The sequence below is a fragment of the Suncus etruscus genome, chromosome 2 (genome assembly GCF_024139225.1).
Source record: "Suncus etruscus isolate mSunEtr1 chromosome 2, mSunEtr1.pri.cur, whole genome shotgun sequence".
NCBI lineage: Eukaryota > Metazoa > Chordata > Mammalia > Eulipotyphla > Soricidae > Suncus > Suncus etruscus.
In genome coordinates, this window is record NC_064849.1 from 18,559,522 (window position 1) to 18,572,893 (window position 13,372).

The window sequence follows — 13,372 nt, forward strand, 5'->3', positions numbered from 1 at the left end:
CCCCCCAAGATCCTGCAAGCTTCACCCCCATTTCAAAGCTGGGCCCCTACCTTTGGAGTAGGAGGGAGAAGAGGACAGGGTGAGAAACCTAGTAAGTCCCTCACACTCTGATTTCCTAACTTCCTGACTCCTTCCTAACACTCCTGAGCTGTGAAAACAAGTAGGTGGCTTTATCTAGACTCAGTTTCCTCCTCTGTAATATGAGGGTGCTGTAATTGGCCTTATGGGATGCTGGGAAGGACAACCCCATTTCAATCTCTTAGCTTGATGCCTAATGATGAGGAAAAGAGCTCCCTGCTCATATTTCAGACAGATTCACACAGAGCTGCCCGAGGGCAGCACAATATAACCACGGAGGGCATTCAGGTTGTCCTTGATGTGGTCTGTCTCGCTCTGTAACCTTGGTAACCTGGAAATGTCTTCCAATGAGCTCATGTCCCTGAGGTGGTCCAGATCCTACTATGCAAAATAACATACTTGGGAATTTTTGCTCTGTCCTCTGAGCCAGCTGCCTACAAATGCCCAACCCCGCATCAGATAGTCCCTCAAACAGAGCTCTCGCCTTTATATGGAAACCAGTTGTGGAGCATAAGCTCACAGGGTCTGCTAGTAGAATCAAACAGTATTTTTCCATTGCTCAAGGGGAGCGGCTTGGCTTTTGCTGGCATTGGGGGGGAGGGGGATTCTACAGTACTAACACCACACATGAGAGACTATTTGTCGATTTTTCCACAGAAAATGTGCCCTATGTGATTATGCATGGGAAGGCAAGTGTGTGCTGAACCTATGGTGTCTGCAGATACAGAACTGTACTTATGGATGGCACAGAAAGATCTAGAAAAAAAGGCAAAGGCTTCATCCAGGAAGTGGTGTGGGTCAGATCACACCAGTGAGAGGCACCACTGCCCACAGCCTACCTAATTGGAAATAGCTCCCCCTTTAGGATCCAGAGTGGAAGGACAAGACGCCACAATTGGAGTAAAATTGAACTAAACTTGATTCCGTCAGCCAAAAACCCCATACTGACCTTTCAGGGTCATCTCCTTAGAGGAGATAATCCTGCCCAAGGACACAAATCATATTATATAGGAGGGGATATAGGGAGGTTCTAGCTTCTGATGATCTTTAAAATGATTGGCTGTTGCTTAGGATCCCTTCCTACTGCCCCCTCTTGTCTTTTCCAGATAGGCTACCTGGTATGGCAAGGTAGCTTGGGGGCAGTGTTAATGGAAACAGGTTTTAGAAAGCCTAACATGTGGCTTACAACATGTGGTCCTTACAAAATGGTGTCCCTTCTTGTTTAGAACCTAAAAGAAGCCTGACATGTGGTCTTTACAAAATGGCGTCTCTCCTTGGTCAGAACCCAGGACCCAGAAAAGGAAAGGTGGGCTGGAGACTGTACATCATCATTTGCTCCAAGTAACAGTAGTCCAGGCAACACCGAAGTCTCAGGTCTAGCACTGAATGGTTCACCCAGTCAACCAAGAACCACAGGCAGAGGCCACTGGACCCCCTGAACACTACTGGGAAGCACTCCTCTAAGGTAAGAAGCACCAAAGGAATGTTCAAAGAGTCTCTGTTAAGTCTTTGAAGTCTTTGGAAAAGAAGAGGTCACAGCAGTGCTGGGTCCTGCCTGAATTTGCTGGGGACCTTGAATTTTAGGTCTCAGTCAAGGTCGGGAGTATGGGTCAAACTACCTGCAGAGTCCTGACTTAGTCCAGTTTAGGCTTGTTTATCTGCCCTCTATTCAACCCTGTCAAATGAAGAGAGCCTGAAAGGAAGCTCAATGGTCACAATTGCACACATAAGGACCCAAGTTTGTCCATTTCCCCCTCCCCTTCCATGAACAGTACCATATCCTTGGGCAAAGCTCTGAACCCTACTTTGAGCTGCCCAATTCATATGCCAGTGGCCCAGAAGTGGCCGCTGATCACTGCTTTGGGGTTCCCCTAAAGTATTTCTGAACTCTGTGATTCTGAGTGTTTGTTTGTTTGTTTGTTTGTTTGTTTGTTTTGCCACACCTGGTGATACTCAGGGGTTACTCCTGGCTCTGTGCTCAAGAATCACACCTGGCAGGTTTGAGGAACCATATGGGACACTAAGGATTGAACCCAGGCCAGCTGAATGCAAGGCAAGTGCCCTCCACAGTGTGCTATTACCCGGGCTCAACCTCTGTGATTCTGGACTTTGCATTTCTCTGTCTTTGTGTGGTCTTATACCTTCATGCTGAGTTTCACTAGGGAGCACGGTTTATGATGTAAAGAACAAGTGCATGACTTGGCTTTCCTGGGTGCTCAAGAGTATGGGCCACGAGGAAGCACTGTGACTCAGTGGGGGGGGGGGGCACACATGCTTGGTGGTGACAAACAGTACCCTTCAGATGATATCACATGCTTGTCTCCAGCTCCGCCATTTCTTTTGGAGTCAATTTAGAGAAACAATTACAGATAAGCAAAATTAACAACGATGTTTATCTCAGTGTATTTATAATAAGTAAAAAGAAGGGGTGGGTGGGAACAGGAATGGAGTTTAATGACAAAGAAAATGCTTCTCTTGTGTGAAGACCTGGATTTTACCTCCAGCACAGCACCCAGAAAAGGAAAAGGAAAGGTGGACTGGAGACTGCACATCATCATTTGCTCCAAGTAACGGTAGTCCAGGCAACACCAAAATCTCAGATCTAGCACTGAATGGATCACCCAGTCAACCAAGAACCACTAGCAGAGGCCACTGGACCCCCTGAACACTACTGGGAAGCACTCCTCCAAAGTAAGAAGCACCAAAGGTCAAAGCATCTCTGTTAAGTCTTTGAAACATTATGTGTACCCTTTCAGGAAAGTACAATGAGGAAAAGCTCCATCACTGGTGGACCCACCTGGTCTATTCTTCAGCTGGATCTCATCGAGGGAGAAAAGAAAAGTCACAAACCAAAGATGCAGAGAAAATTAAATTGTGCTTGGAGCTTTTTCTGGGCTTTTCCAAATCCCTAGTGTTCACCTCCATTTCTTTGCCACCCTTCCCTAAGAGCAGGACAGAAATGGCATCTGGGACAGATTCTCTTACCAAAGTGTATTCTGCTCCTGGCCTCTGGAATGCTGAGACCAGGGTTCATATCCAGGACTCACTGGCCTTTCTGGGCTGGGTCTGGGTCTTGCGTGGGAGCAATGGGGGCAATGAGTGTCACCAAGAGCCCAGGGTTCTGTGCTGCTCTGCTAAAACCCAAACCCACCTGGCTCCTGGGGGTCCAGGTTCCTTGGGCAAGTCAAAAGGGAAGATGGTTTGCTGTCCAGAATGCAGATCTCCAGAGATGCCCTGACTCCATGTTTCTGGGATGCTGAGACTGAGACAGACACAGCAATGAGCTCTTAGAACTTGGTTCTCTACCTGACAGGATCTGGAGGCCTTTCTGGTCTATACATCACCTGCTCTCATTGGGGAGAAGTTGGACACAGCGATGGTCAGGCTACTTCTCCCCCCTCTACCCCCCAGTTGCCTGTGTGTAGGCTTCTTGTAAGAACAGACAAGCCTCTGCTCCACCCTCTGTCTAGGCAACCTGCCCAGCTTGCTCTGTGGGCATGGAAACTTCTATTCATCAGTTCAGGTCCCGACCAGGAGTAGATGAGGGACCCCTCTATGAGCTCGAGTTGGGAGATGCAGGACCTGGGGGCTCACCAGGGATGTTTATAATTCTATTTTATTTTGTTCATTTTTATTTTGTTTTATTTATTTATTTTATTTTGGGTTTTGGGCCACACCTGGTGATGCTCAGGGATTACTCCTGGCTAATGGGCTCAGGAATCACTCCTGGCTTGGGAGACCATATGGGATGCAGAGGGATCCAACCGCAGTTCGTCCTAGGCTAGCGCCAGTAAGGCAGATGCCTTATGCCCTGTGCCACTGCTCTGGCCCCTATTTTGTTCTTTTTTAAATTGTTTTTTGGCTCTTCAGCAGTGCTCTGGGGCTGCTCTTGACTCTGTGCGCTGGCTCTCTTCTGGTGGAACTTGGACACTGGTGCAACTGCTTCAGGCAATGTGGGGTGTCAGGACCTGGGTACCAGTGATGGAATTGGGGTACTTGTGCCCCTGAGTGTAGAGTGACTCCCCAGTCCTCATTTCCTTGTTTGTAGCAGTGATGTAGCCAGAATTCACTGCATGTTAGATCTAAGGCAAAAGAGCTACCAAGATTGGGCCTGGCATGTGTGGGGCACACTGAATAAAATGAGGGGGCATGCTCTGTAGCCACTGACCCATTACCCTCCCCAACTCAGGTCACCAAGTGAGGACTCAGCCCAGTCACAGTTTTATCCACAAGGTCACATCAGGGCTGTATGTATGTGGGAAGGAGAGACATGCCAGCTCCCACCCAGCCTACGGACCACCCTCACCCCTGCCAGGAGATTCGATCCCAGAGTCCCCATCAGACTTTTGCTAAATCCCACCAGAACACACACACCCATCTCACTTTTGCTCACTCCTCCATCTCACTCCTGATGAAGCAGTTGGAACCTTGCAGGTTCCCCCGAGATACATGCACACAGTGGGGTCACAAAATGGTATGGTGCCTCCTGAAGAACTCCACATTGTGAAGGCCCAAAGGATGAGGGGAACCCCAGAATGGGCACATCTCATTGTCTCGAAATGCTCTCACACTTCCATCAACAGACACTGTCAGGTCTAAGGTGTGGCTTGTTGAGCAGAACCTTCTGGGGGTGGGGTCTCTACTAAAACATGAACACCTCAGAGACCTCCCACTATCCCCATTGTGTCCTGGGGAGAGTAGCCTTCATTCCTTCTGGACCACACTGTTCCTTTGGGTTTTTTGATGTGGGGCTATTCCTGGCTGGGTCATTAGCCCTCTCAACTACACCCTATCATACATGATTCCTTTATTTGGGAGGAAGCACATCCCACAGTGCATAGGGCCAACTTCAGGGACTTTGGGCAGTGCCAGGAAAGAATTGGGGACAAACTATACCCAGAAGAAGGGTATCAGGCCTGCTAACAGACAACATGATAGCTGAGAAGGAGCATCTTTCCCTGAGCCATACAAAAAGGGAGAGCACATCTGTGGGGAGGAGAGAAAAAGGTTTTCTTCTGCTCCTCTCATCCACAGTCACCTATTGTCAAACCGTCTGTGTGTGCCGTACATGCCCCCGATTCTCTCCCTAACAGAAGGAATCTTTCCATATTCACTCTCTTTTCCTTCTTCTCTGGGTTGACACACACATCCATGCATACATAGACACACATGCACAAGTGCACATGCTGACACACAAATCAACTCCTCCCATATATATGAATACCCATATGTATATATATATATATATATATATATCCATGGGCATAGAACAGTCATGCAGCAGCACATGTGTTTGTGTGCTCACACATGCCACCTTACACTACATTCATGCATATGCACACATGAACTCTTCACGAACATGTGCCTGTTGACACTCATTATACACATTCATATACACACAATCTGCCAAGTACCCCCCCCCCCCAGTCTCTGCATTGGCATGGCATGGCATGGCATGGCTCCTGGATGCTCTGGTATAGCTCAGAGGCAGGACTGATCCTCTATTTTACCCCAGCAGCATAGACCCCAAGTGCAGCTGCCACTGCTGGCTGACAATGGTTTTTAGGGAAGGTGGGTGCAGGGGAGACATGGCTGGAACTGTCAGTCTGTGTATGTGTCTCTAAGGATACAAGTTTGGGTGACTAAAATCAGTTTCCCGAAATGCACTCACTGTCTCCTGGATGGGATCCTAGAACAGAAAAGGATATGAGTGGAAAAGCTGGGGAAATCTGGGGAAAGGCTGGAGCGGAGTTAACAGGGCTGCAGTGATGCTGTTTTCTTCCTTTTAACAAATATACCGATTACATAAAATAGCAACATTTGGGGGTAGCTGTGGGGCATATATCAACACTCCTGCTAGCCTTGTAATTTTCCTGTGAATCTAAAAATATTCTCAAATAAAAGTTGAAAATTTTAGTTCCGCAGATTTTTGTTTGCTTTTTGGGAGTGCTGGTGATTGAACCCAGGGCCTCACCAAAGCCTAAGCAAGAACTTTATGGACTCTCAGTATCAATGTGTAAAACCCCATCATAGCTGAATTTGGAGGTTTAACTAGCAAACCCATGTTGTTGGGTTTTTTTTTGTTTGTTTGTTTGGTTTTTTTTTTTTTTTTTTGGTTTTTGGGCCACACCCGACGGTGCTCAGGGGTTCCTCCTGGCTGTCTGCTCAGAAATAGCTCCTGGCAGGCACGGGGGACCATATAGGACACCGGGATTCAAACCAACCACCTTTGGTCCTGGATCGGCTGCTTGCAGGGCAAACACTGCTGTGCTATCTCTCCGGGACCACAAACCCATGTTTTATTGCATTATACCAAACATATGTGTCTGTATACTATCTATGCTTATGGCTCTATGCACATGGCATCTCCACAAGAAGAGCAAACAACTGTTTCCAACTCTCTCTTTTTTATTTAAAAAAGAATGCAACACATAGTTTATATAACTGATCATAATACATTTGTTTCAAGGTAAGGGAAAGCAAAGTTATTGAGAAAAAATAGGAAGAAAATAGAAAGAAAAACTAAAAAATAAAATGGAAGAGAAATAAATGGAAGAAAAAAGAAAGAAAGTAGCAAGTATATTCATGGAAATTATTGTATCTCCAATAAAGCCATTCATATAATAGCAGAAGGTTTAGTAAGTTCTCTTTTCTTTTTTTAAAGATAAGAGATAAAAAATACAACTAATAAAGGTGTTTGTATGGCAGTTGCTGTTGTTTGCATAGGCACATCAAAATTTGGGGCCAGAGCAATAGCACAGCAGTAAGGCATGTTTTGCAGGCAATTAACACAGGATGGACATCCATTCGAATCCCAGCATCCCATATGGTCCTCCGAGCCTGCCAGGAGTGATTTCTGAGCACAGAGCCAGGAGTAACCTCTGAGCGCAAGCCTGGTATGACCATCCCCCCCCCCCCCAAATTGAGGGAAAATAAAAAGGAAAAACTTTTGGCCTATAAACAGGGAGACCTTCCCATGAAATTTGTTGTATTAAATATTATTTATAAATTCCTTGTCGGTGCATAGAGTGGATGGATCGTGCCTGTAGCCCCTTCGGCCTAGTGAGTATGTAGGTATCAGGGTGACGGCGAAGAAATGATCCATAGCAGTCAGGTGAAGTCAAGAGACATGCAGTTTTATTTATTTTTCTTTTATTGACATGCAGCTTTTTCTTAATTTTATTTTTTTTTTGACATGCAGCTTTTTTTTTTTAACATGCAGCTTTTTTTTTTTTGACATGCAGCTTTATTATAAGGCCCTAACCACCATGAGTGGCTTCTAAGCTAAACAGCCTTTCTGCACCTAACCAATCTCTTATCTCCATATGCAGCCTTCTTCTTGCTGAGCCTTAATCTTTTCACCCCTCAGGCAACCCCTTTGTGGTAACCAGATCCCTCCCATCCAGGTAAGATAAAAAGGAAGGGAAGGGCTACATTTCTGGGTTCTTTAAAAAAGAAAAAAAGACAAGGTTACAATTTTTTTTTTAGTTTTTTCATAACAAAAGAACAAAAGGCTTGATGACTTCAAAGTTTAGCAGCTACAAAAAGGCCAGGTATCAGGTATATAGTCAGGTGGCCTCATTCTCCCTCTAGGAACCCAAAGACAAGTTTTGGGGATTCTGGGCTGATTCTCTGAGGAGTCTGAAAGAGCAATGGGGAGACTCCAGAGCTGGTGGCCTGTCCCCGCCGTCAGCAAGACCCCGTGAGAGAGAAGGACACACAGACATCTTATTCAGGCAGCCAGGAAAGGGGGTACAGGGCAGGGTAGGGGGTACCTTCCTAGGGGGAGGTGGCTGCTGGCTCAGGGCAGTGGGAATTCCTCAGGGAAAGCCTGCTTCAGACTGAACAGGATGAAGACTATATCGTCATAATTATTTGACTCATATAAGCAGCCTATCAGAGGAGAGCCATCAGGTGCAAGCCCCAGGTGCTGCAGATCTGAGTAGGCACAGCTACCAGTGGCCAGCAGCCTAGGCCCCACCCAGTCTGCAGGTGAGGAGGCCGACTTGTTGAGATATATCCCCAAGTTGGTCCTCTGCTTGGGGTCAGTAGGGTGCGTGTAAAGCAGCCAGTAATCAGTGGTGTTGGACCCTATGTGAAAGGAGAGGACACTACCGTGGCAGCCATAGGGGGGCTCCACCAGTGCCTTCACAGCCTCGACCTGCTGGAAGACCTGCCCATCACTGGGGCTCAGGGCCTGCACTCGGGCACCCTTAGTGCTCCGGGCATTGAGGTAGAGCAGCCTCTTGCCCTTCTGCTCCACCTCAGCCACCTGGCACTCTAGTGTATTGGAAGCCACGAAATCACCCATCTGCCATGTTTGGCCATGGTCATGGCTGAGGAGACAGAAGGCCCAGGGTGAGGGCTGCTCCTGGGCATTCAGGTTACGGTAGGCATAGGCGGGCACCACCAGGCTATGTGCAGAATCAGACAGCTGCAGGCAGTGGCCTGGGCCCACAGCGAAGGTGGCCCATTCCTGGTGTGCCTGGCCAAGCACAGAGCTCGTGAGGTCTCGGGCATTACTCCAGGTCTTGCCACGGTCCCCGCTGGTGACGAGGCAGAGGCGTGTCACATTCACTCTGGTCTGCAGCTGGTGACGCTCAGACACCTGCCCTGGGATTGCTATGAAGAAGAGGAGCAGTGTGTCTGTGTCTTCATCATACAGGGGGCAGGGGTTCATGGACCGGTGGTCCTGGAGATGTGCCGCTGACACTATCTCCTGATCCTGCCACTGGAGAGGGAGAAGGAGAAGTGCAGGATTAAAGCAGGTTGAAGGGCGTGGAAAGGACCCTCTAACACTCAGGACCCTGACATCAGTCCTGGGCCTTCTCAATATCTCCTGGGGTCCCTCTCTTTCTTTGCAAACCAGAGATTCATTTCTCACAGAGGTCTGGCATGGGTCAGAGCCCTCGCCAGCTCCCTCCCAACACTTCCACTCTCTACCCCCTTCTCAGTGGGACAGAGGGCGGCAATCACCCTCTTACTTGTGGGCCTTCAGACATGATTGATACAACCCAGGAGGGATAGTACTAGGACAGCAGGGACAGATGCTGAGTTTGGTCATGCTAAGTTCATGTGGTCACAACCTAATGTCTGAGGAGCCCCAGCCAAACGTTGGGGACAAAGTTTCTTAGTGTTATTGGGACCTGAGTTCTGAACAAGGAGGGTTGCCATTTTGTTTGGATTTTTTTGTTGTTGTTTTTGGGCCACACCTGGAGTGCTCAGGGATTACTCCTGGTTCTGTACTTAGAAGTTGTTCCTGGGGGGGGATCATATGGGATGCTGAGGATCGATCTCAGGTCCATCCCAGGTTGGCCACGTACAAGGCAAATGGCTTACTACAGTGTTATCACCCAGCCCCAGGGATGCCATTTTGTAAAGGCCACACGGCAGACTTCTTCTCAGGTTCTGAGCAGGGAGAGATGCCATTTTGTAAGAACCACATGATGTAGACCACATGCTAGGTCTTTACAAGCCTATTTCCATTAACACAAGCCAAGGGAAGCCTATCAGTGAAGGACACAAGGGGGCAGTAGGAAGGTACCCTTAGATAGTAGCCAATCATTTTAAAGCTCATCAAAAAACTGGAACCTTCCTATATCACTTCAATACATAATCTTCCTCATAACCTGGGGTGGGGTTCATTTCCTTCAGTAGATGACCCTGGCCAGCCAGTTTGGAATCTTTTTGGCAGATGGATGAAAGTATTAAACTTTATTCTAGTTTGGTCTCATCCTTCGAGTCTGGACTCTAACAGTGTTACCCACTCTTTTTTTGGGGGGGGGGGAGGGGGACCCACACCTGGCTGTGTTCAGAGCTTACTTCTGATTCTGTGCTTGGAAATTATTCCTGGTTGGCTCAGGGTATGATATGTTTCAAGAATTGAACCTGGGTAAGTTGCCTGTGATGCAAACACGATACCCACTCTTCTATGGCTCTGGCCCTTCTGAGCACCCCTTACTTCTTTTTGTTTGTTTATTTGTTTGGGGGCCACACCCAATGGTGCTCAGGGGTTACTTCTGGCTCTGTACTCAGAAATCTCTCCTGGCAAGCTCAAAGGACCACATGGGATTCTGGGGATTGAAACAAGGTTAGCTGTGACAACCCACTATGCTATCATTCCAGCCGGACCCCCTTACATCTTATACTGGAGAGTGAGAAGCTCTGATGGGTGGAGGTGGTGGGCAGCCAGAGACCACAGCTCTGCTGAGTGTGGATTTGGACCCAGGTCTGTCTCTGTAGCCCTTGGCCCAGAGCAGATATGGTAGGGATAAGGGTCACAGAAAGGCCAGAGTCTCCAGACAAGATAGATGTGGGTGGGGACTTGGTAAAAACTACCCATCCAACAAGAAACAAGCACTTGGGGGTCTCTGCTGATTTCTCTTCACTTACTACACACGAGCCTTCCAGTTTCAGAATGTGGAACTACCCTTTCTTGGAGTCTTAGGAACCCTAAAGAACTTCTCTGATCCTTTTCCCCTCATTGATGCATCCATAGTAAAGCAGGAACATCCAGGCTGGCCATGTTTGCAAAGACCATCCAGAAAGTCCCTCTTCCCCAGTCCTGCACCCTTGTGATTAGTCTTAGCTTTCAGTGCTCTTTGGCCACTGAGGATGGGGTGAGCCCCAGTTCTGCTGCCTAACAGGGCAGCTCAATTGAGCCTGCCATACCTGGACATGGCCGGATGCATCCAGCTGTCCCTGGCGCATCACGATGGTATCAGCTTGCTCATCACTCTTGCTCTTCCGCTTCTCGGCGAAGGCCAGCAGCGTACTGCACTTGGGCAGGAAGAGCAGAGCTGGGATCCTATAGGCGTGAGATCCCAAATGGAACAGACTGTCCTTCTGTAGCACCGGGCAGGTTGCCATACTGCAGGGAGAGAGACAAGACCCCCTGTGGTCACATCCAACCCAGTATATATATATATATATATATATATATATATATATATATATATATATATATATACATGTGAGGACCTGGGAGTATATATATATACTCCCAGGTCCTCACATGCTCCCCCACCTGCCCAAAAGACACCTGTAAGGGAAAGGATATTTGCAAACATAAATTCTGCTTTTTTGTCATTAACACACCTTTAGAGCAAGGCCATGAGAGGCTTTAGCTGCTTTTACCAAAACTGGGGTGGGGGTGCTCTATGGCCACCAGCCAGTGGCCCAGCCTACCAGTCATAGGCAGAAGCTATAGGAAGAAGCTTATTAGAAAGAAGGCTTGGCCTGAAAATTTGCCTTAAGCAATGGCAGGTGAGGATTTTGTTGTCAGTGCTTCCTGGGCCTTACGTAAGTTCCATTCCTGGATGCAGAGGGGGTGTTGAGGACAGAGCAAGTAGCTCCCAACAGCAAGCCCCAAGGCTAGGGTGAAAACATATAAATGAGAAGCAGCCCTGAGCCAGAAACAGAAAGTGGAATATGTGGCTACAGAGCCTTGTCCCCCATCTGCCTCCCACTTCAACATATCCCAGTGACACGACTGGGATCTGCGGTGACAGGTAGGGTTGGGAAAAGGGTCAAAGCTCCATGGTGACTATTTCAGGGGTTCAGCTTCCAGAGTCCACAGAGCTTGTAACCCCGTGGCCACAAAATTCAGAGCTAAGTGTCACACATAAGTCTGTCTCTCTGTCTCTGTCTCTCTGTCTCTCTTCTCTCTCTGTCTCTCTCTGTCTCTGACTCTCTCTCTGTCTCTCTATCTCTGTCTCTGTCTCTGTCTCTCTCTCTCTCTCTCTCTCACACACACACACACACACACACACACACACACACACACACACACACACCACCAGACTTTGAACTTGCAGACTTTGAACTTGGACCTGGTAGATTTCAGAAACCCCATTTCAGAAACTTTTAGGCTCTCCTCTTATAATGCTCACAGTGAGGGAATTCTGAACCCTGGGCCCTCCTTCAGAAAGGAGGAAGACCCTGTCCAACTTGTCCTTCTCCCTGGGGTGCACAACCACCTCACAGAAATGTCACAAACCCAGACTTTGCCGCAACTCTTCCCTTGCCTGCATTCCAGGGGCTGAGTTCCTTCACAAAGTCGTCCCTGAGAAAGTCTGGGGTCAGAAAACAGGATCCAGCCTGCAGCCTCAGATTGGATTTCACACAAGAGAGAAGGAGGAACTTCTGCAGGTTAGAAAAAGTTCCAATCTGCAGCACTGCCCTAAGAAATGCTCCTTATTTAGGGACTCTGTTTGGGGGGGGGGGGCTCCTATACCTTCCTGTCAATCTAAAAGGAAGTGAGGAACAGCAAGTCTGGAACACTGTCAGCCTCTCTCCTCAAAAATAACCCATTTCCAGGATGGGGAAAGATGATAACAGAGGAGTTGTGGCACCATATTGGGTGCCCTGAACTCAGAGTCAGGAGAAAGCCCTGAGACCAGTGGCTCCCAAACCAACAAACTTAAAGACAAACAAAATCAATCTCATTTCCAGGCCAGAGCTTTTACCCCATCACCCCCAACCCTTTTCCCAAAACAGACCAGAACAGGACCAACATTGTTCAGGCCAACAAGAACTTAAGGACAGAATTAAAGCTAAGTCGCTGATTTGTTTGGTACAGGACAGTGGCAGCCTGCTCAAATCGCCATTTGGGGGGCCGGAGTGTGTTTGCCTTACACACAGGTGACCTGGGACGGACTCAGGTTTGATTCCTGGCATCTCGTATGGTCCCCCGAGTGTGGCAGGAGCAATTTTTGAGTGCAGAGCCAGGAGTAACCCTGAGTGCTGTTGGCTGTGGCCCAAAAACCAATAAAATAAAATAGCCATTTCTGACCAATGTTTCCCTGGGGCTCCCCTATTTCTGAGCACAGAAGAGTCTTTGTCAACATAGGGCACCCCTGGGAGGCCCTACCTGGAGCAGGGATTGTGAGCAGAGCAGTGAACCCCACTTCTGTCACGAAGAGCTCCCGTACCCTTCCGATCTCCCTTCGCCTCTCTGGGTCTCCTGTCTCAGGGTAGAGCCTATATACATGCAGGGACGCCTCAAGGGTAGTCGCCCACTCATCAGCCCAGATGCCTTGGGCTGCAAGGGCACAGCCCAAGGAGAATGAGGCTCTCATTAGCCAGAAAGAAGTCTGTCCAGTTCTGCCATAGACTCACAGTGAATCAGTGGGGTGGCTCGGCTGGAAGGATGGGGAGTAGCTGGGGCCCTGAGCAGGGAATATCCTCCGGGGAGACCCAGAGAAACCCCAAACTGAGTTTTCCATATCTCTTGACTTCTGGTCCTGCCAGAATGGGGTGGGGGGAGCAAATGCCTTTTTCTGACTAATTGTAG

At 48.3% G+C, this 13,372-nt stretch overlaps 1 protein-coding gene across 1 annotated transcript; it reads right to left on the reverse strand.

The window, feature by feature from the left end:
• Nucleotides 1-7,872: 7,872 nt before the first annotated feature.
• NEU2 (neuraminidase 2) lies at nt 7,873-10,947 on the reverse strand. Its single transcript, XM_049769320.1, has 2 exons — nt 10,750-10,947; nt 7,873-8,809 (listed from the first exon to the last, which is right to left on the reverse strand). The coding sequence occupies exons 1-2, from the start codon at nt 10,945-10,947 to the stop codon at nt 7,880-7,882; spliced, it is 1,128 nt and encodes a 375-aa protein (XP_049625277.1). The 3' UTR covers nt 7,873-7,879.
• Between the last annotated feature and the right edge of the window lie 2,425 nt (nt 10,948-13,372).